The following is a 25,105-nucleotide window of genomic DNA, read 5'->3' on the forward strand; positions in this document are numbered from 1 at the left end:
AATAAGTATCAGGAAAAGCAAATATTTGCAGAATCCAAAATAAAAAGGGGAACCTCAGCAGGGACCTAAGCTATTTTTCCTGTGTATTTTTGCCATAATTTATCAATGCACCCAAAGAATTAATATYACTAACAAAAAAAGGATTTGTGTGTTTCATTTTGAGTACAGGGTAGCAAAGATCAAAACCTATCTGATTCAGTATTTTCTATAGATATTTTCAAGTAGATAAAAGTATGATTATATTTTATCTTTTAACAAACATTTTCCATTTCTATCCACTTTCATATTTAGCATACACATTATTTTGAATCACAGCTCTATCAACTGAGCCAGAATCAAAATATTTCCAAGCTCTTATAACCCTACTGAGAAATTAAACAGCCATTATATTAACCATTTTGAATTATCCACAATGTTTAATGGAAATATAAGCCATATGAGGTCTTAAATGCTTGGAAAATGCCTTCCAAATCCTTTAAAGCCTCCTGCATTCACTCATACTGGCTAGTGGTCTGCTTTATATTTCACAAGTGTAATTACTTTAAAATACCACTGTATTTATCTGGACAATAAAACTTTATCTTTCATACAGTAATGGTGCAGGGCTAACCATAGATGAAGATGTAGGTATGAAAGAGTTCAGCTGTACATAGAACAGCAACTCTTGCATCAGTGACATTAGGATTCAAAAGGATGCCCAACCCTCAAAGTTAGGAGCTTAACACATCTGCTGTATAATTCAGACTCTGTTTTACAGTGGTTTCATTACTAACCATAAAACAGTGAAACTATATAAACAAAGTGAACAGTGTTTTTACTGTAAAACATGAATGTAATATAAATATTTGTCTTTCCCTTTTCTCAGCATCTGTAATGAGAGCAAATTCATGCCATATGTTTATAGTGTACGAAAAACAGATCTTAACAATTCATCCATGTAAATGTTGGCTAAATTGTTTAAAATTTTTAACCTTGTGGGTGTTTTCCTCACCCCCAGAAGTTTCCTCACAAACTGGGAAAACACTTCCTGCTCTTCTCAGTGACTACATTCACAGATGAGTGGCTGTTTCTACAGATGAATCTCGCAGATGAGCTTGAAGATCACAGATTTCTCACTGATAAAAAGATCAATAGCTCTGGCAGGTTGAGACATGTCCATGTGGATAGTTGTATTTCCAACATACAAGTCTGCAAACTGAAAGAAACTGCTACCTCAGAACATGTCAGAAGACTTCAAAATACACACGCGACTGCTTACTGGCTCCTTATAGTAGCAGACTGTATCACATTCAATTTTTCTTAGTGCCCTGAATGTATTATAACACTGCTTAAAATTATGTTTATCATCATGTAACAACTCATTTTCTAGCTGTACTTGTAAAAGAACTTTGCAACCCACCTCACTGTCTTAGGGTSTCTCAGCTGGGCAGATTACTCCTACAGGAGCTTACTAAATTATATAACATTACGGTCAAAGTCTTTCATTGTGCTCTTAACCAGTACCAGTGCTAATAACATCTGAYTAATGCTCATATCAACTCTGTTAGTAACATCAGGTCTGATTCAATTCATATTACAGTCAATTGAAAGATTGCTCCACTTTAGAAAGATTTGGATCAGATCCTTAAAAATARAAGCATTATATTCAGCAATAGCAATAATGTTTTAGTTTGAGTATTTATGGATCTGAGACAAAGTAGCCAGRTATTTTTGTTGTTGTTGTTGAATTCCACTACCATTTACCTTAGTAAAAGCACTGCCTCTCCTTACAGGGCCTTTTCTCCATAGCAAGGTTTGAATAACTACTTTTATCTGGATTCTTCAGCATGGTCACCTATTCAGAGCTCCAGAGGATGAAATATGTCTGTATACCGCAGGCTTTTACAACTTTGCATATTACACTGAGGGGCCTTTGCACCAAGAACAGAGTTTTAGAATGTCATGATTAGGAAAAAAAATGCAATATTGTATTACAAGATGATAACACWGTATGAAAAATATTTTCACAGAAATGTGTATGCTGTACAGTATAATATTCTGAAATATTTTCTACTCAAAGAGAATACTTTTTAAAAGCTTTTATTTAGTACTACTTTGGAAGCTCTATTAGTATCAAGAGACAAAGTCTAAAATTGCTTTTGTTGGGTACAACAAGGTTTTGCAGAGCTCTCCTGCATTCTAAGCATATACACCAAAACTAATAAACCAAGGGCATCAGTGGAGACTAAATACTACCTAGCAGATTAGTCCTCCTTCCTTCAAGGAASAAACAAACATCAAAAAAATATGAAAATTGTTGCCCATATTCTATGTAAGTATGCACCAATTTGCGTGTAGTCTATTCGTGCTTTACAAGATTACAACCAGAATACAAACACTCACTTATCAGATTTTAATTTCATTCAGTTACTTGATCAGCAAGAATATAAATCAATCCTTAGGTGGAGAATGCTTTGGGGAAAGGGAAATAGTAACGAGTCAGGCTTATTTTGTTGTTTTTTTCATAGGTGTTCTCTTTCGTTGTCACATCTATACCTTATAAGTTTCCATACATAAAGGAAACCCAATTTTTTTTTTAAGCAGTCTAATCTTTCTTTGATGTATCTAAAGGCTTAATTCTGAGGAATAATTACACAAGAAACATTATACTTTTTATGAAATATTAAACTTACAACTTATCTTTTAATATCTACTTCAAAGACTATTTGACAGGAATAAATAAATGAGAGCTCCTTGGCAATAAAAGCRGTGATTCATGAAATATTTTATTCATTCATACTCTAAAGAATTTTCTTGAGAATATCACTAACATCTGGAGCTATGTAGTACTATCCAACCATTATGCTTATACTCAATTAGAAAATTATATCAATAATAATGTAAAATAAATTACTTAGTTGCTCTGACGAACATGGAAATCTATGCTCTGGGAAGAGAAGCTATGTGTACAAACAGCACTGTAGTGTTTTTCATTAAGCCCTAAAGTCAATTAAGCTACGAATTGGAACAATCATTCCTCCTTTGCAAAGTATTGATATTTTTTCTTGGCTGCTTTCAGGCCTTTTCACTACTCAAGGAGAGATTTATGTTTGACAATTTCTTTCTGATTAAAATGAATCATAACTCTAGAATTTAATTTCCTCTTTTCTGAGCAAGAAATTATCAAACAGCTTTAAATTGATATTGAATGTCATCGTGCAAGAACAACATTTATTTTCAGGATATCAAATGTAAAGCTATACCGATCTCTCTTGTCTGCCTCTTTTACATTCTCTATGTATGTAAAGAATATCAGATTGTACCAATATAATCAACTACATCTCTCCATTAAAATTATATTTGACAGAGTAGCTAAACCAGTCACATTAAAACCTGTCACAGCGCTTTACACAAAGCAATTCCCTCCATCTGCAACATTACCAAAAATTCTGCTGAAAGTATCTGAAATACTGCAGGCTGCAAACAAATGTCATAGTTATCAAAAATAATTAGCAAGTTTGTAAGGGTAATCTCTACCCAACTGGTTCAAACTCTCTATAAAGCAGCTCTTCAGACAAACTGCTGAAAACAAACTTTTCTAGATTTGTCTCCAACAGCCAATTAAGACCAATATGAGTYTGTTTTTCAAATGTCTAGAATAGCAGCTGATCTGCCAAATCCTGCTTTCTCTGGTTATTCCTCCTATTTTCTAAAAACCTTAACAAATGGGCTTTTTCATGCCATTTAGCTCTCCCAGCTTCTCTTTAGAAACTTGATTTTCAGCATTCAGTAAAAGCAGACTATTCTAAAACTTTTTTTGCCTAACGACTTAGAAGTACAACAGGGCCAAAGAAAAGCAGCACTGCTGCAGACACTTATTTTATGGCACTCCAGGCTATGAGCTCACAAACAAACTCACTAACAGAACTAGCTGGATGGATTTCCTAAGTACTGTTATGTATACCATACTTTATTTTTGAATACTGCATTACAGTAGGGATTTTTTTTTTTTTTAAGAATTATTTTTCCCACCCCAAATACACTTCAGGCTTTAGTTTAATACAGACCATCAATCAGATAATTGTGTCAAAAAGAAACAACAATTATTACTTCAAGTTAAGTATTTTTAAATGCTTATTTTGTAGTCTTCCAAAACAACCACAACTCTTTTCTGCTTCCTTCACAAGGAACTGCAAATGCTCCATATCAAACAACAAAAGGATTAAGTTTTGAGTTTCAGAGCGCACTGCCCCACATAAAAGGCAGAATAAGATATACATTACTTTTGTTAATATACATTTGTTGTTATTATATTACCACCAATTTCATTATCATGATACACTTAAGACATATAAACACTCTAGAGCTCAATTGGGCAAACATTTCAGTTATAAAAAAGCATAGCTTGTATAAGTTATAAAAAACAAATTTTTGTACAAACAGTTGAGGAGTAGGCATTTACCTACCTCAGAATTTCCACCCCATCAAAACATTGGATGCAGAAGCTATTGATAGCACAACTCAGAGATTCAGTCTCAAAAACACTTACAAGAAAACATAAAGCAAGCAGATRGCACTGACGCCAAAATGCTACCCAAGTAGTTTGTACATGAGGCTTTGTAAGGCTACATCCTAAAGAGGTGTGCTTTTAAGAACAGTTCTAAATTGAAAAGTAAAGATCAAGTGAATCAATCTCCTTTCAATCATTTTACTTTCCCTAGGAATACAAGAGAGAAAAAGTGCAGCTGTTCTAAAGCTCTTTACAACAGGATACAGTAGTTACAGCTACCTATGAAGAATTCAGTTAAACTACAGTCAAGAGCTGTTGATATTTTTCATTTTCTTAAACTCTAATTTTAGCAAAAAATATTTAACAACTCCCTACTCTGCAGTTATATAAATATAATTCACAAAATTATTTTTTGTATCAATATTTTATTATCAATCAATCAAAATAATCTTTGTCTTTGTTTTCAGGCACTGACTTTGGGGCACACTTTTGTGTTTGTTTTCCTCAAGACTGCTTACAATTTAATGTAAATTTTAAGCATCTTGTAATTCATCAACTAATTCTCTCCTGGTTACACACTCCAAGTAATTAAAGTTCAGTAATAACCTATTCTTTCTGCTCCAGCACCTGCATTTCATTTGTTTATTTTCCCAGAGTCATAAATCTGAGGGACTGTCAAAGTGCCATAATATTAGTGCAATAATCAAAGTTAATTAGTCCCTCTCAATAAACAACAACAAAGCCATTACAAAGATGTACTGAAGGTTTTCCAGCTACCCAGTTTATAGATGAGATTCTTTTTCGTACAATTTGAATTTGAAAACTGTTAGTAAATAAATGTAATGTTTCTGAAGTAATCTGAACTTCAGTGATCTTCATTCAATTACCGATTCATTAACTTTTGGTGAGATAACATACCTACCAACACAAGTACTCCTGAACTCCCATTGCCTTCAAATGCTCAAAAAGAGCTTAGAAATAAGTGGGTGATGTGATATTTCAAAATAAAAGGTAGTCAGTACTGCCTTATTGTACTCATGTAAAAAAAATTGCACGTACATATAAAAATATGTATAAATAAAAGTTTTTTAATTACATGAATATATAAAAATGTATATAACTATACGTATCTAAATATAATATATACATATATTAGCTATAAATAGCTAAATATAAATACAGCTATATTTAGATGTGTTAGGACTACTAAATTCTAAAGACAGAGTACCCTCAAGTCCAGCTTTGCTGCAAGAAAACGGAYGGGCAGCTTTTAAACAGCAAGTCCTATGCTTGCCACTATTGAAAATCTCTGGGAATTCCATGTTATTGAAATAGAAACAAAAGAAAACACCTCTAATGTGAAGAATGATCAAAGGAGGGAAAAAAAAAAAAGATGTGGTGAGTGGTAAGGAGAGGAAAATAAAAGTCATTAAGTTCACCTGGACAAAAGAAAACAGCTTAAATTCAAAGACTTAGCTTCTTTAAGATGATTTTGGTTCCAAAAAATTAGCAGTATTATAAACAATTATTCCTAAATAAATGATGCTTGTAAGTAAGTACTAGGTTTGTTTTCCACTAGTAAACATAACTATCTTCAGACTACTTATATGGATATACTAATATTACCGAGTGTTCTCCCATATCACCTGGGAGCAGTCGAAATATTTTCAAAGCCTGGAAAATAAAGCTAAAACACTCATCACTAATTTTAATAAGACAAATAAAATTCCAATAATATGACCTTGTGGTTTATTATTCAAGTAAAGCATATAAGACTGTGTCAACACATCATCTCCTTAAAGTCAGCGTCATAGCAAGCTTAGACAAAACTTCCTGCAATCCTTACAAATAAAGTAAATGATTAGGGGAGGAACAAATTAAGAATGCTGCTCAAATTTTAATAAGGGCCACAGAAGATCCAAAAAGAGGAACGGCAAGAGGAGTTCCGAATGAAAGAGAAACAAGGGAATAGGGAATACAGAGGAGCTTATATTTGCATGACAAAGTAGAAGGAAAAAAAGAAACAGAAGGAAGAAACTGCAAGGAAAAAATGTTAAGGCAGATTGTCTAGCAGCAATGGTTTCGAGGCCAAGGGATTGAGTAAAAAAACATTTTTAGCTGTGAAAGGTATGAGAATATTCCCCTAAAATCTCCCATAGTACAAAAACTATAGGCAAAATAATGGCTGCTGTTAATACCCGAGAGTCTACTCTACGCTCTAATTAGTTATGCATTTTGGTACTTGAATTATCCTGCCATATTAACTAATTATGAAATGTGCCTCAGTGGTTCTTTCAAACTTCTTAGTCCTTACAAAGCATTCACGTGTAATATGAATAACAAGGCATCAAGCCTTGCACGGCTATAAGGAATGACATCTCTCTTGTTCTGACATAAGAGTGAGTGAACAGAGTATTACCAAATAAAAGGCTTTTTCCTCAAATTCACGCACAGAAACTAAATACCTATGTAACTGCTACTACTGCACAGAAGTCTTCACGTCTATGTTTTATTCTGAAACTAGAAAATATAGCTTAAYGTTGGACACTATAAATATTTACTTACCCACTCCGTAAGAATGCGCTGTACAGCATCATTGCCTCTTGACATGTTTCTGCAGGCCAGGATAACATAAGCCCCATGCAGTGCAAAAGACTTTGCAGTTTCAAAACCTATGATAAAACATTTTGCTAGTGAGACATAGATCTTAGTAACAAGCAATAAAAAAGCTTAAAAAGAGGAGCCAAATACTTCAGTACTATAACCCTACCTGCAGTCTGCTACTTGTTTGCTRGTCACTTTAACCCATCTTTTAAGCACACACACAGAAAAGAAACAGACCTCACTTTGCGCAGGTCTTTGAGACAGTATTTTGTGCAAAACAGGCACAGAATCTTTAAAAAGCAGACTTCAATTTTCTCTCAGTGCCTTCAGCTGGTAGAAAAGTAGAAACATACTTCCTCTTTTCTTGTTTTACCGTGAAGAACGAGCCATAAACTAAGGCTGTAGACCTGTTATGTCTGGCTGGACTGTGCTGAATGCGATAGGAGTATGTCTGAGCTCTGGGTTGTCAGCTTTCACTCAATCTGAGGGCCACCTGAGCACGGGGGATCATCCAGTCAGAAGCATGGGGGAATAACCAGCAGAACCATTGGAGATAACTGCTCCATTTTCTGATCTGAATATCACCCCACCTGTGCACTTGAAAAGTCTTTGCTAACAATTTGCCTATATAATCTGAGTATATTCAACTCATGTTTTGTCCTATCATCATTTGATATGGAGAATAACTGTTCTAGCTATAAATAAAAGATCAAATACCAGAAGACTTGCAAGTAATTTCAACGCATCAGATAGAGTATCACAAGGCTAAATGGGTCACTGGATAAACCAGACGATCCAATGAAAAAACAAATCCATTAAAAGTTTTTTCATAATTTACTAATCCAACAACCTGCAAGCACACTCATGTCAAGTCCACAACAAAGAAGGACAGATAGTTCACACCTGACTGCACTTTAAGTGTAGCCTGAATCTACATTCCCAGCTTCTTCTTTCACACAGACTTTCACAGTCAATTTCTAGACCACTGTACACTGTCAGTCTTTCTTACAATACTGTTAATCAATTCTTCCCCCTTCTGTACTTAAGATCTTCAGCCCTCCTTTCTAAAAGGAGGCTTCAGACTTGTCTTTACTGAATTTCAAGCTTGTTAACTTTGGACTGCACTGCACTGCAATCAGTTCAAATTATGAAACTGTTACCAAGAGCTACAACTCCTTCTGCCTTGAGATCATTTATAAGCATTGTAAGAGTATTCTATTTCATTGTCCAACTCATTAACAAAAAGCTGAATAAAATTTGGTTCTAGGTAAACTCACTTAATTAGAAATATTTGTGACAATTTACACTAGGAGACGATGAGTCCTTGGGAGTACAAAATGCCCATATCAAAGTGCAAAGGGTTAAGTCAGAAACTGGATTCCTATTGGGGTGAGCTACTACGTATTTGTGGCGTATTCAAGATTAGCATTGGACATCTCTCTCCATGGAGAGCAGCAACAACCAAAGACATTTCTATTCAGCTGAAAGAGGCATAACATGGCTTAATGAGTTCCAATTATACAAGCTTAAACTAGAAAAACGAAGAATCAAATTGAAATGCCCAACAATTGGAGTATGTGTAGAACAGGAAGAGGATATCTGTTCTAGCCTTATGACACTTCAAGCATGTTCACGTTTTCTTTTTAGAAACTGTTTACCTAAAAAGCCTATTAAGATAGGCTGTCTCACTTTCAAAAAGCCCTGGAGCAATAAAATTCAGTTACAGCACAAGATGTAACTTACGTTATAGAAACAACAAACACCAGGACAAATTTATACCATTCTCTGCAAYTACATACTTACAGTAGTTAARTCCATGCAATTTTCTTGTATCTCTTTTAAAGCCATTCATTGTACCAAGCAATTTTAATTACCTGTGTAATTCATTGCATGCACATGAATTCAACTACAGCATATACAAAGATTTCTCCTGTTCCTAATTCCACTTCAAATGTACTTAACCATGATTTTTCATGTAACTAATATAAGATATGTTGTACCAGAGCTCTATTAGCTAGCTGTATGCATCTTGGTTTGCACAATAACACTTATTTTTACCAGTCTACCGTATTATTAAAACTGTGCAGACTCTTTGGGAATACCATTCTTTTCTACTGTTATACAGAACTAAGGAGCTGACAATCAGCTTCATTAACAAAATGCGATGATGTTTAGCTAACTCTACCCCATGTCACAGTTTGTACAAAATAATAAATTCCATGCTTCTCTCAGTTACAATTAATAACTTGATTCTCATTATGGATGAATCTAAGGAAGATTAAAATCAAACCAAGTAAAGTAYATGCTGCAAATTTAGGTTATTTTAATACCACCTTTGTTCTTCCCTGCAAACTTGCTGATCTGTGTTAAACATCCCTTTTTAGGGCTTACTCTTCCCTGGGCTACCAAAGAATTATTTTTTCACCTTTAGGCAGATACTTTCTGAATTCTTCCATGCAGCTGTGCTCAAAAAAACGTTCTCTTCTGAGGATTTTAAAGAATTAGTCCATCCTTTTATTCAGAATATAGCCACAAGTCAAGTGGTAATGTTTCTCCTCAAACATATTTTAAGCTGCTTGCTCATTCATTAGCACACTTCTACTGTATTTAGGACAGCTAGACTTACGCAAAAGGAGAACACCAAATCCAGATATCCCAAAGCACRTAAAGGTTCCAATGCAACTACTGAATTGCTGGCTATGGTAGGGACTGGATAGCACCATTGCCACTTGGTCTTTCTTTCACTTTGGGTGCAGCACAACAACTAAGTGGGAGCGTAAGAGAGTGCAACTTCAAACTAAAAAAAATCAGAAGCAGGAGTCAGGAACTATGTAGATATTCAAGGCCTTTTACGGGTTTAGCTCTTTGTTTTTCCCACAAAAACTAATGCTTCTTTCCTCCTCCAGTGTCACATAGATAAAACAAGTGGGGAAAAGCTTCTAGTATGGTTGAAGAAACTACTAAAGTTTCTGGCAACAAGTTTTGCCTTTGAACAGAATGTATCAGTGTCTTCAATATACAGTGAATATTAAAGCCTCACCATAACATAGGGAATTGAGTTTTTAAACTACAAAACTATTTGAACTCTAAAGAAAAACCTTCTCTGCCTATAAAACCTATACTGAATCAAAACCCACATTGAATAATGTTTCATACACCAAACCACAAACATCATAAACCCCAAGTAACAGTAAAACCTCCAAAAAAGACAGACTCAAATACAAAGTCTACATAACTATGTTAAGGAAGTACATAATTAAGAGACCAGACCAACCTTAGCTCTACYCTTAAGAGCAATTCCAGGGAGCTGGTTTCATCTAATCTGAGACTGTAGCCACCAGTCTGCATCCTTACACCGTCACAGTCATTTCACAATAAGATGTTAAAAGTATGATACTAGTGTCTTTTACAGGAAAGAAATTATATCCCTCAGTGGTGAAACTTTTGTACCAYAGCACTACTGCACTGTGGCTGCAGAGCTGATTTAAACCATGTAGAACAGACAGCCACATTAAAGTACAACCTACTATTGACAAAAGCTATTGTCACCTACATTCTACCTAGCCATACAACTGGCAAAAGGTGTATGACTGAAATTGTATAGCTACAATGTATTGCTGTWCTGTTCTTCAGTTTCAACTATTCATGTCCCTAGGACTTCAAAGCAGGCTGCTAGAAATAATGCTCAACTTCAATATTCTCATATAGAAAATACACTGCACTATCACGCATTATATATTAATTGTTCATGTTTTAAATCAGAACCACCACATTAGAAAAAAACAGTATAGGATAACATACTTGAGCACTAAGGATAGCCAATTATAAAGAATAAGACAGATATCCCCCAAAATGTGATAGAAGAACAACATGCTCAAATAATAAACACTTTGAAAAAGTCGCCATACTACATGCCTCTATAAAACAGTTAGATGGAATTCACCAAGTGGAAAAGTAACTCAATTTCTTGTTTGAAGTAGACAGCACAGCATCCATTTACAAAACCTCCCACAAGCCTGTAGTAAAGAACGTGCACCAGGCATTTGCATACTTTAAAACTTCTMTTTATTCCAAATGCAAGTAAGGAAGTTTGAACACACAAGAAGAAATCCCCAAAAAATTTCAGATGGTTCCAAAGTTTTTTCAGTGTCTTATATATAACAGTGATACCATCTCTCTTTCCAACAGCTTAGGCCTCAATTTAAAAGCTTCTATTTTCTTCAAAGCCATTTCTTCCTTTCGCTGAATTGACAGGAGAGCTCTATAGGCCCTGACTTTCTAAAGTTTCTTCATATATGTTTCAGTAATGATATAAAGACATCATGAGTTCAGCCTTCCTTGAGCTCTACATCACAGGCAGTGTAAACCTAAACTAAAGGGAATCCAGAAGAAAAACTTCTTTCCTTTCAAAACAGCAAATACAACAAGACCAAGTAAGTTAACAAAAGCAGTCTATGGAACTGGAATTGAAAAGCATTAGTCTTTTGCATTGTGTTTTTCTGGCCTTTCATATACTGACAGATTACTTGCGAACTCTAGAACAGCAGAAAAACATCCTCATTTTGCAAGTGTACAAAATGTCCAAGAGAGAACTACTTCCTCTACACAGAAGTGATATAGAGGATAATGCAACAAGGATGCTATTTCCTTGGGTTTTTTGGTCTCCTTGCTCCAAGTTCTCTTCAGAAGACCACTCACRCCTCTGACACTTCCTCTCAAACTCAGATCGATGTGTAGCACTTAATTTTACTTCAGTTTTAAGAAATAGGAAAGGAAGGAAAGTGTCCTTGTTCTGTTTGGCCAGTGTGCTTCTACAACACAAATCCAACATCTTACCTCAGAAATTTCCTTATGGTATGCACAGAACCAACAAAACCTTGACAGTTTCAAGCYATCAAATAAGGTCCAGCAGGTATGCAAAAACTTTTAAAACCCTTTTCTGTTTAAACCCTTAACATTTTGATAAGGCACAACAGTTATTAACTATCAAACAATTCATCTGCAATATGTAGTCATCCACTCAAATCTTTTTTTTTTTAAATGTAGAAGTAACCAAAATTCCACAAAAATATTTTTCTAAGTAGAAAACTTTACTTCCTTCTACTACCCTTTGTTTTGAAAGCAAAACTTTACAGAACAGAACTTTTCCTGTATCAAAAGCAGACAGTTTTATTTTGGGGATGTAGAGTTCTGCTTTAAGAGAATATATCACAATATATCCTACCTTAACACTTTCAAAAAATGTAACATGCAATATAAATGAAAGGTAAGTTACATCCAATTTCACTGCAGATGAGAGTGAACTGTGAAAGGTTAAATACTTGCTCAAGAACTTGCAACAAATCATCTTTATAATCCAAAACAGACTCACCCCCACTACTGATATCTAAGCAAACAGACTAGACAGTTTTCGACTTTTGGGACCTCTTCAAGAGCACTACACAGAAATGGTAAAGACTCATATGCATCTCCAGATTTATTTCAACATGAAAGAACTAAACACCATTGACAATGAATCGAACTTTCTCATTCAACTGTTCTTCAAAAACAGGGATAAAGAATTTTGAGTCATATAAGCTTATTTTCAGGTTGAACATTGTAACAATAATGTGTTAGTGGAAGATAATCTTCTGTAACTAAGATTTCCTTTGCTTGTGCTGGTGATTCAAGGACACAACTTTCAACAGATCTGTCATTTGCAGTGATTGTAGTCATAAGCAAATGAAAATGGTTGTTTTGAGTGAGAACTTATAAATAAAATGAGTACCCCAAAGAGAAAAGAGTCCTGCTTCTTTGGTTTAGAAGTCCTCATATTKCCTGCATAATCAGAAAAAAAATCTACTTTCCATGGATGTCTAAGAATGAGTCTTTCCTGTGATGATGCTGATATAACCCAAAAAATATTTTCCATATAAATTCTTGAACTACAATCCACACATCATTGATACATATAAACTCACACTTTTCAGACCCCAGAAGCACYAAGCATATCATACAAGGACAAAGAACAAAATTGTGGGCCACAATCATTGTTTCAAAAAGTCTCCACCTCACCCACCTCATGTTGCATTTTGCCATTCTTCATCCATTGAATGACATAAGTATGTCCCCCAGAACCAATCCCCCAGAATTTTTTTCTTGAACACTTAAAGCGTATTTTATTAGTCCCACAGAAGCTACCAGCGTAGCACTTTACTACTACTAAAATCATCTGCAGGCATTTATACAAGCTGTCATATCTGAACATCACATCTGCAAGAATAGTCTGTTTGAACTTTTTATTCCCCGTGCTTCTTCAAGCACTGAAGAAGTTCATGTTTTCTTTTGATTGTCTTTAAATATGACAGTGCGGCTTCTTGCAAGCAAATCAGCCAGGTTTTTCCTAACACAACTCATTTGTTGCATTTAAAAGAAAGATATTAGAATTTAACATTTGGCTTTATAACTTAATATATAATGAGAATTTATTACAGCTTGCCTCTTTTTCTGTCTTTATACAATTTTTTCCTCTGTAACAGACATCACAGCATGGCAGAAGATAGGCAACTGAATATACAGCAACTCAGCACACTACATCATTGTCTAGACATAAATAATCTTTCTATTTGAAAGTGCATCYACATGTACAATTACCAAGATATGTCAAACGATCATGAAAAAATTACATACATTTAAAAAGAAACCTGAGCTAGCAACTGTTTCAAAACAAGTGAAACTCATTTTAGTGACACTTGTATTACTTATTTGTGGAGGTAGGGGGAAGCTAAAATTACTCTATTTATTCAGAGTGACATATGCTTATATTCATAAAGGACAAAGAAAATATTCTGTTAGACTAGAGCTACGTTAATATACTTTTATTTATATTTCAAAATAAACTCTTCCCAACCTTAGTTGGGATCCAAATCTCACAATGCAAATCAACATCAAACTAACATCTCAACRAAACCTAGATTCTCAATAGCCAAACTTGATACATCACTTAGGACAGGCAATTTCCCATTAGCTAACTATTCCTAAACGTCTAGTTGCTAAGGGATAAGTGACTAGGCCTTTTTGGCTTTTTTGTATATTTAAAAGCAATAATTGTAAACACCATTACTTGAATACGTTATTAATTAAACAAAATCCAACTTTTTCGTACATGCTATTACAGCTCCACAGATGTTCTATAGCAAAGCTGAAGGGAAGTAGTGACAACAAAACTCAAAGCAGCCATTCGTAAAAAAATCATTAAGGATTTCCTAACTTTAGTAGCAAGTATCAAAGGCCAACCATAAAGAGACTGTAGTTTCCAGTGTAGAATCCACATATCCTGAGAAGCTTTTGTTCCAGACAAGTGCCAGAGTAACTGCATTCATGACTAGGTTTATAAAAATATCTGATCAGATATCCAGTAGGTAGCTTCAAAAAAGGCTTCAAAAGTATTTTTGAGGGGCATATATTTTTTTCAACCTGTTCTCAACAACAGTCTTTGGACTTCTTGTTGTTGTTGTTTTTAAAAATGCCTTCCTTCCTACACAAGCATTCTCAGACCACATAAAAGCCCAGAGAATTTTCAAGTTTAAATTTWTCTTTAACAAGATAGTGTCTCAGGGTGGTTTGGGGTTTGTTTTTCTTATTTTTTTAGATCAGATTTTAGAAAGTGTTCCGAGTTAGAGAAAMGAGATTAGCACTCTCCTCTTTTAAAGACGTTTTTCGCATCTGCGGTGGCTTGCAGCAACACAATTTTCCTCACCAAAGCAACAGAAAAAACCCAGAAGTTGCCTAGTTTGAGTACTTCTGTTCTTCCATAGACCAGCAGTACTATACTGGTGAGTCAAATCCTAATTAAACATACCAAAAAAAAGTTGCACATTTTAAGTCTCCTTTTGACAAGTTTAACAGTGCAAAGTTAATAAAAGAAGTAAAATCAATAAAGTTARAGGAATTTCATCCAATCTGCAAGTTATTTCATGAGAAATACTCACTTTTATGTAAAGAAACTGAAAAAAAAAACCTACAGCATAAATTGAACCAAGCTATTGTTCTTTAAAAGAAAGAATTATTTATTTATATCACAGTTACATAAACAATGAAACAGCCTAAAATGTGTATTGGGCATTTTTCAGATAAATGATAAAACAGGATCCTGTCCTGGACAGCACACAATTTACTTTGCAAAAAAAGCTGCCACTAAGAGAATCAAACATACACAGCCAGATCCTGTTCTAAAGAGCTCACAATCCATGTTGTGGAAAAAAAGGAATAGATGAACAGATTGAACATTACAACAGTTCTTGATTTCTGGTAGCCACTGCCCACCTCTGTTTCAGTAATGTGAGGTTAAATAACTTGTTTAGTTAAGCAATTAAAAAAAAATACTAAAATACAAGAGTCTCTAATTACAGGATCCTGGGAAAATAATTTAATACAGGAAGGATGCAGTTCACCGTTGCAGAATTCCTTCTGGTGCAAGCGAACAGAGACAATAGACARGAGGTAGCAACGGGCAAGATAACAGATGTGGAGATTTGGGAATTTATACAATACTGGGTTACCTTCTTATAGTCCAGTTTTTCTGGATTAGATGGAATCCATTTAAACAGAATGGGTACCAACCTCCCCAGTTCAAAACTGGCAAACCTTTTAGGCGTGCTTTTAACTACGAAGGAAAGAAGGGAGATGGGAAGCTGTTATGTAACTCAAATGATCCACCATGCGGTTCCGACATACAAAGTAAGGCAGGAGATGGAGTTGTTCTGAAACAAAAGACGAAGAATAAGAAGAGTATTAACAAAACGTGTCTATACACAAAAGCAAGGAGAATGGAAAACAAGTAAGAATTAGAAGTCATTAAATTATTATGCAAGGCCACAGGTAAATTGTCTCAGTTTCAATTAGGCCATTAAAACATCCATCTTCTAACTCTAAAACTAGTGCATAACATTTGTTTATATGACCGCACCTAAGGCCTACCTGCTAATAGCTGGAACACAGGGAACCTAACAGAGCGCTGAACAGCAATAATCTTCCARAGAGAATGGCCAGTTACAGCTGTGCTTGATGTCATTTTTTTCATCTTCCAAAAAAGAATTAGCAAGGCAGATGGGGCATTCAAGCCAAAAATAGATAGGCTTACAAGAAAAATTACATCTGCAGAACAGGAAAAACTGCAAGGGAAAGACACATACTAGACATCTTCTAAAAACTATTGTTTCTTGTGACAACCATATTGCACTCAAACTTTGAGTCACACTTTGCAACACTACTATAAAGTAGGCAAAAGCATTACACCTACTGATAGCCAGGAAAACAAGACCAAGTGTTGAACAGTTCTCTCAAGATCACATAGAATTCRGGCTGTCCAATTCCTGCTCTCATATTCAGTCTGCCTAGTCCACAAGTTCYCCAGGGAAGTGACTAAATTTCAAATTAAGTGTGTAAAGCCTAACAAGTGACATTATTCAAACTACACCACATACCATTATGAAGCATCCATCTGCCTTCCATTCTAGATACAAAAACATCATTTTGTTTTCCTAGAGACAAATGTTCAAAATTTCACATATAAAGAACAAAATCTGGAAGCTCAGGTCTCTATTTCTTTGACTACAAATTAGATTCAGAAAGAGATACAATAAAACAGATTTTCTCCCAAACTTATATCACAACTTCCATTCATTCAGGATGCCAAAAACATGCTGCCAAATGGGTCTCACACACTTTCATATAGCCTTCACTCCATATTTCTGTAAAGCATAAAATAGTTCAAATTTAGATTCAGAGTTAAAATCCTACAAGTATTCACACCTCTCAGCAACTGCTTATGGCTGGATACAGACCCAAGCAAGTAAAAGTCTTTCTTGAAAAAGCCTTCTTTATTCATTTCTAGTTGCCTTGATTTCTACTCTACCTCAATTATTCCTTCTGCTAAAGGATTTTACTGCTTCTCAGTTGAGTATTCTTTTTATCCAGTAAAGGAACTGAACTCCCATTTTAAACTGGAATATGATATGGATATAATCCATAAACTTAGGTCAAAATCTGTAGCYATAAGCTGCCCCATCTGTAAAACAAGGGCAATTGTACATTCCCTAAAATCCTAAGTAGTACAGCTAATGTCTGGAAAACACAAATGTGCAGAAGCAAGAAATATTGTTCATGATAGCCAATGGCAAAAGAATAGAAATAGAACCTTTAATGGCTCCTGGATCTCTGAACAAACRATATACTAATGTTTTCAGTAATTTGGTTGTCTTAGATTAGAAATCTACTTAGCAAACTTTTAAACACTCAGGGATTTCTTACACAAAGACAGCTTTTTGACTAATCATAAGACGAAAATGCCTAAGTTTTATGAGCTTGAATTTAGATATCAAAAATAAGGGAATCTCAATTAAAGAATATGCTGTAAAGCTATTTGGATAAAGAATTWAAAAAAAATGAGGAAGCAAACACCATATTTTCTACAAAGATAACATACAGGGGTGAGGAAAAGGACCTATAGGAAGAAAAATTTCTAAGTAACATTCATTTCTCTGAACCTCAGATCAAAGTACACGTGGAAGATTTTAAATAAACATATCCAAAACTGATCTGTGGCAACCCTTGCTCATACAGATACTATGATGCAGAAAGAAGAATAACAGCCAGATAATTTAACTTTACTTTTTAATTAGTATAAAGGGGACATTAACAAAGAATAGAAACTTAAAGAACAGTCAAAATGTAAAATATTGAGATTTGAGTGTGTTCCATATAAAACCAGTTCAGAGGGAGTTATCTGAAGGAACAAAGAAAGCTTTAAAAGCCACAGAGTAGAACTCCAGGAAGAAATCAAAGCCAGCCAAAAGCTATATGAACACAAAAACTAAGACTGAGGCTATGCAGCTGAACAGAGGGCTACAAAGATCTCACTTTTAAAAAGAAAAACCTATAGAAGAAGTGGAAAAAGGAAGGAAAAATTATCTTTCACCTCCTGAAGAAAAATAGAAGTATGCAAAGGAGTTCTTGAAAGAGTAAGACTGAGGGCATAATCAGTAACAGAATCATGAACTGCAAATACCATTAATTTGTAAAATAAATTGCAGAAGATGAAACTATTTGGTTTTTTTAGCTATCTTCCTAGCTAGGTTAGGGAGTAAACTCTAGGAATTAAGAGATATGAAAATRAATGCAGCAGATGTCTCGAAGTCACACACTGCCTTTTAGAAATGTTTCCCTATCTTAGACTTTAGGATGGATATAACATCAGGATCTTCCTCACAGTACAATAGTCGTCATATTCTGTAAAATACRGGCAAAATTCTGGTCTCACTTATTTTAATATAAGCTTTGCTACTGACTTCAGTGAGCTCAGGATTTCAGCCTTTACCAGCCCAAGTTCTCATCTGCTTCCTTTCACTTCCTTTTCAGTGCGGATTTACTGTTTCAGATTTGAGTTTCTAAAGCTTATAAATCCTTGTCACAATCAATTCTGCAGAGCTCAAAAGGGACACAAGATGCTGAAACCCTTCCTTCTGACCTTACAGCTCGGCAGAGTTATTAAGAATGTTCCAGGTGATAAACCAAAAACTACATGTCCATTAGTGCACACACAAATGCTGTAACTAGTTGACAGTATCTAGAAAAAAGGCACTAGATGTCTCACAAGATATGGTCATTAGAAAACAGTATTCACTTATTAACCTCTTTGGTCCCCATCATCTACAAGCATTTTAAAAGAAATACAAACATACAGCTAAGATTATTCAAACAATACTTGCAGTGCAGTCTGCTTTCAAAACATGACACAAGATCATGTAGTTTTGTGTTGTCAGAGAAAGACTGAATCATGCAGTTCTTTTAATCTCTCGCCTATGAAGTGTATAATATTATAACTTTGTTTATAATGAGAAAAATCTTCCAGAAATTAAATATTTTGGGAGACATTTAGAAAAGTGATGGAGTTATTTCAAGCCTCATGGAGAAGTCTTAATAGTTAAGAATATGTGCATCACACATGAAGGCTCCTGTTCTACAGATACATTATTCCAGTGCAAAATAAATACCAGAAAGTATAGTGTGGGCATAGCTAAATCCCAACCTTTTTGAAAAGATTCCATTACAAGGAGTAATCACTATTGAATCTTTTAGTCCAGATGTAATTTCTTACATGCTACAATACGTTTCACRTGCATTGTGAATTTCAGCCAAGGTTGATGAAGTTCAATAACTTGGCTAACCAACCACGTGTACTCCTCATTACAGAAGTAATAAATAGATTCATCAAAATGGACATGAAAAAGCAATATGAAGATCTGACACCATTTCCAGCTTACTCAATAAGAAAAATAAATTAYGTAAGTCCAAGAGGATTTTTTAATATTTACAACATGCAAACAAGTAGACAGTAGGTGCCTTATGCAAAATAGAGCAATACTCATATTTAATATTATTAAGCCAGAGTAAACAGTGATGGCACTCATGAAACACTCTGTATCACTACATTCTATTGTAGTGGCAGCAATGTAAATTAAAGAGGGCCCTCTTCCCTGTTAAGATTATTCAAAGTTTGAAAAATTACAGCATTTTGCAGTTGTTCAATTTTTCAAAATACAGCAGTACAAATTCATGACCAACAGCTACTAACATCCAGCAAAAGGATGAGGTAAAGATTCATCAACACGGGCACTTTCCCATCAAAGTCCTCCCTAAACAGTGCTTTTGTAGCCACACAACATACTCTGGCCAAAGACAGATTGCTTTGCAAGATCCAGCCTCTTCTGGAGAAAAACTGTACTCACATTCCCCAAAAATTTGGGTACAACAACATTCTTGCCTGCTACACAACAAAAAAAAAAAACATAGCTATGCTGGCAGAAGACTCTACTGTAAAAGTTACTCAATAAAAGCATAATTCTGTAGAGGTAACTTATTTTTCTCATGAGAGGCCATTTTATCCCATTAGGACAAAGCATTCACATGCTAGCTGTACACATGCCAGCAGTCCTTTTTTTCAGTTAATATACTGTGCTTCTTATAGTAGTGAAATACTGAATAGATGGAGCCTAGAGTTCACAAAAAATATAAAGTATGTTCATTAAGGAACAGCTCATGCTTTTTAAAGTCCAATATATACAAAACTATCTAGTGAAAAGAATCTCTGGAACAGCTAGGTCTTGGTCAAGAAAACAAATAATCTAAGGTTTTTATCTGCTAGTCTTTGTCTGCCTCACAAAAACCTTAGAACCCAAACTTCCATAAACAATATCCTCTTCGCTCCCCCACATATGAAATACTTCCAGTGTGAAAACACAACCATGCAAAGTTATAAGAGTTCTCTTACAATCACACTGCTTAAGCAAGGAGTTTCCCAATGAAGACAAGATGCATCTCCTTACTAAAATCCTACTGCTTCCCTTCTTTCTAAGCATCCAGTTACAACAGAAATACCTACAGAAATCATTCACAGAAATGGGCAGAGGTTTCAATTTATCAACCAAATGGAATTCAGGCATTTACAAAAGCTAACTTTGCTTCAAAGGATGAGCTCTTTGCACTGAATTGGGAAAATGTTATCAGCGCAAGAGTATTCAAGAAGTATTGCCACAAGTTTGATCCTACTTGTCCCATCCCTTTTGTCTGCTCTAGTGAGAGAAACAGATGAAAATAGGCAACTTCTAGAAAGCAAACCTCCTTGCCATTTACACACCATATAACAACCTTGCACTGCATAACATACAAAAAAAAAGAGCTTTACAGTKAGAGATCTTTGTACAAAGTTAGCATGTGAATACAACTCAAAAATAGCAATACAGACCAGTGATGTATTTTCTTTAAAGATTAGTTTTCCTAACACAAACTATCTAATAAAAACAGACTGCATTTTTAAAAGACTGGTAAAATTCAGATACTAAAGTATAAGAAAAATTCCATAACCATACAGGAAACCATAAAGTAAATTTGAAACAACAAGTAGTATCTGAGCAGTTCATTTGTAGAAGTTCTGCCAGTTGTATAATCTTTAAATACTATTTCATCTGGAAACAGAGCAGAGAAATTAGAAAGCCAGCCTTGTGCTTTCAAAGAAAAATATACACGTATTTTAAAGGGGAATTGGTGATCAAGTTCCAAAATAGAGCTGAACAATTCCTTGTTGACAGATTCAAACAGACATCTGTGGACTTGGTCCCCTAAACTCCATGCAGTAGAGAGAAAGACAATGAACATATTTAAGACTGTCAAACTAATACTATTAAAATGAGAGTTCTCAATGGTATCTGCAAGGGTCTGTTTTATTCCTCCTATCTGATCTGTGTTTGACTCAAATGAGACCATTCATTGGTCTAATTAGGATTCAGCAAATGTTATCTTCTTTGTGTGGAGACTGATAAAGCCAGCTTCAGTAAAAATGCTCTGTTGCCCACAAATAATCTCAGGAACTTGTATGACTAGGATGAAGTCCTATTCACATATTCAMATAACATACAATGGCATCCTCTCCTGAAATTTATTAGCCATTTTCCCAACCTTTGGCATCAGTATGACAGCACTTACTAATACTGAAGCTCTGTACAGGAAACAAAAGACAATTTCTTACACCAGAAGTATATATGGAGTTAGAGATTGAATCATTGACTCGTCTTTTAAGTACCAATTAATAGTACCTACTATACAACTTCTCTCCTTGTTGAGACGTCTACATTACACAGCAGTAAAAATACCAGATAAAATAGAAGTCCATTTAACCAAACCAAACATTAACAGATAATTTAAAAAATAAGCTAAAAATATCACCACAATTATAAAGTTGTGATATCTCTTGCAAAGCATAATCAAAAATAGTAGTATAGCAACTCACATTATGGGTAAAGTTTCTGGATTTTTTCTTCAGTATTTGAACAAATTAAGCTGCTCAAAGCCAAATGTTTTTCATTTTCTTGAGATAATCTGTTTGATCCAAGTATCCCTTAAAAACCAATTAACAGATTTCTTCTGCCTTTGATACAGAAAAAATTAGACTTGCAGTTTSAGCTATAGGTTGATTATGATTAATACGGCACTGTAACAGAATCTTGGAAATGCGTTAAAAAAAAATTTTGTAGAATCTGCCTGACTGCACAGAATATACATATTTYGTCCCTTCATACTATACTGCAATACTAGTTACATTTTACTACTCATGCGTACTCTAGCAGTCACAATAGGTTAGGCTGAACTGCACTCAGCACAGAAAATAAAGCTCGTGGACATATAGTTTTTCAAGGTCATGTAGCTATGTGAACCAACAGACAGCAACWTTTGTATAATTCACACAAAATCACATTAGCTATACTACTGTCTCCCTGATGTTAAAAGGAAATAATACTCAAAAAATGTCAGATTTGAGAAGATTGCTTACAAATGCAGTTGAAAATACATTATCTTTTTACAAAACAGAACCTAGAGAAACACATAACATGCTGCTTAAAATTTTGACTCCTCGCACCAATTATTAAGAAAACATAAACAACAAAATTCCAGAAGCTATTATCAAAAAAAAGAAAAAAATCCACCAAGTCTCTTTTGTTTAAGATTCTCAAAGAGCAACATGGCCCTCTAGTGGAAAAACTACTAAGTATGATTGTTCATAGAAAACACAGTACAGACTAGAGAAACTTTGTAGCCTAACTGATGTTCAGAAAACTTTTCACTTTAAGCATATCACTTTATATGTTAAGAGCTGAGTAATTCATTAACCTTTTCCAAGTTGCTAATGAAAACTAATGAGGCACTCAAAAAAGTACTAAAAAATTAAGTATATAAGCACTTTTTACAGCAATTTTAAGGACTAAGAAAGTGGATATGTGATCTAGCACATTCATACTGTCCATATTTCTATTGCTTAGGAAATAGGAATAAATGGAAGCAAAGAGAGAAACATGGCTAGCTGTTCATCAGAAGCCAAACATTAAAAAGGACCTACCTGGAAGGAAAATATCAGAAAGAATTATAGAAAATATCACTTTGTTTCCGCATTCAGTTCTCTGAAATAGACTGCCTGAATTCTTCATAACTTTTTATTAGCAGAAAGGAATAGAACTACGAACTGAACAGATCTTCTGATCTATCCAGAAACACCACAGAGTACAGAGCATCATTCTATTTTTAGGGAAATGATAGAGAAGATAATGACAATAAAGTAACATTTGAGAAGCCAGTATAGGTGATGCTTTTACTCTACTTCTGGTGAAATCATCCAATGTTTTTCCTCAATAACCAAGTAACCCTCTCTACTTTCAGAAGATAGGGAGATTTTTTAACTCCTAAGAGAAAAAAAAAGTTTCTGAACAGCTACATTGGATTCCTTTATTAGAAGGTACATTGGATTTCTTTTATTAGGTTCACAAATTAAGTCAGTTGAAATATCATTCCATGATCTGTTGATCTATTTCAAATTTTTCAAAGCAGTGCATTTGGATTAATATAAAAAATAAAATTATTTCTGTGTTCATCTGTCTTTGAAGGGATCCTCATTTTCCAAACCCGTTTTGGGCATCCAGCAATGTGATAATTCAAAATGTGCTTTTCTGCATTTTGATAGACTGCTATCTAACCACTTTTACCTTGATATTTTTCCACCCATCTTGAAACTAAGAATTTCTCAGCAACATGTAAATGACCTCTTTTCAGAGACTATAAAATCAGTTTCAAATACACATTTGAAATGAGTTTGGATAAGAATGAAACAGCTTACTGAGTGATTTTTTTCAACATTAGGTGCAAATGTTCAACAACCTCGCTATTTTGTTTTAATCACTTTTTGCTTAATGAAAAACATTTTCTCCTGATCAATATTTACTTGAAAATATTCACCCTTCCCACTWAGAGCATGTTAGTATTCTGAAAATAAATAATTACTTACTCCTCAAAATATTCAGGGAGGAAAACAGTCTCTCCAATATACACAAAGAGTTCAAAATTAAGATCCACAATATAAAAGGAAGCACAACATGGAATTTCCAAGCTAACTGGGAATAAGCTCCAAAACTGGAAGTGCTCTGCTTGGAGAGCCAAAGCATTGTGTAGACATGCTAAAACTCATAGGGATCGCTACACTATGATCCATTATATGACACAGACACATTCACAGCATTTTACCAAGAGTTACAAAGCACAGTTTAGAGTAAAGCTAAAACTCACATTTTAATGACTCTGACAACCCAGTTTCAAAAAAAATTCAAATTCTGCCAAGTATGTTAAAATTAAGAACACTATTAATCAAGCCCAAAAGGAGAGTGCTCTCTTCACACAACACSAAGGTATCTGTACCTTGTTTTTCCTTCACATAGATCTACCAGAAGTCACACCTAACACAAGTCTTTCTCAAATTGTCTCCTTCCTTTGAGGTCTGAGAGGTGATTTAGATATAGGAAAAAAAGAAGCTAGAATACATAAGTAGCCTAAATCCTAGAACTGCTTTTCTCCTTAGTCCTTGCTGCATAGCAGTTGGTAAATAATATCAGGCACAGAGCCCAGGATAATAGGTCTAAGAAACGCAAAATGTCCTGTGCTAGAGATGAGTTACACAGGTCATAACACTATCCTAACCCACATGTCCTTCTTACATCAACTTGATAGTTTGGGACTCCTTATGTCCTAACTTTGTGCTGCTGCGCAGGCCCAAAGCTTACCTCACTAATGCTCCAGCTGTCATCGGTACAGTTCTGACCAGAGGTGATATGCTGCCCTCATCTATTAAGAGGCCAAAAAATTTTGCATACAGTTGAACCACACAAAAACTTACACACACACCAACGTGTGTTTTTTAACATTATATAGAAGAAAAGACCAGGCCAACACTGTAGCAAATACACTACCCAGACAGCTGATCAGTTTGCTCAAACAGGTACCAATAAATGGCAGTCCTCTGTCATTTCAGATGCTCTTGACATGTAATAGTTTTTTCTTACAGTCAACAGTCACGGGCAACAAAGACTTGGTGCAAAGACATGTTTACTTCCTTCTGATTAACACAGATCATCAACTAAAGGCAGAAATAGAAAAAAA

At 34.7% G+C, this 25,105-nt stretch overlaps 1 protein-coding gene across 1 annotated transcript in view; it reads right to left on the reverse strand.

Moving 5' to 3' along the window:
• WWOX (WW domain containing oxidoreductase) overlaps positions 1-25,105 on the reverse strand; it is a 186,198-nt gene that overhangs the window by 153,158 nt on the left and 7,935 nt on the right. The window contains exon 6 of the mRNA XM_085306477.1: positions 7,055-7,161. Within this exon, the coding sequence (XP_085162603.1) occupies positions 7,055-7,161 (107 nt within the window). The remainder of the gene's footprint in view (positions 1-7,054; positions 7,162-25,105) is intronic.

Source organism: Rhea americana, unplaced genomic scaffold (genome assembly GCF_003343005.1).
Source record: "Rhea americana isolate MKP2758 unplaced genomic scaffold, rheAme1 scaffold_24, whole genome shotgun sequence".
In the NCBI taxonomy this organism is placed as follows: domain Eukaryota; kingdom Metazoa; phylum Chordata; class Aves; order Rheiformes; family Rheidae; genus Rhea; species Rhea americana.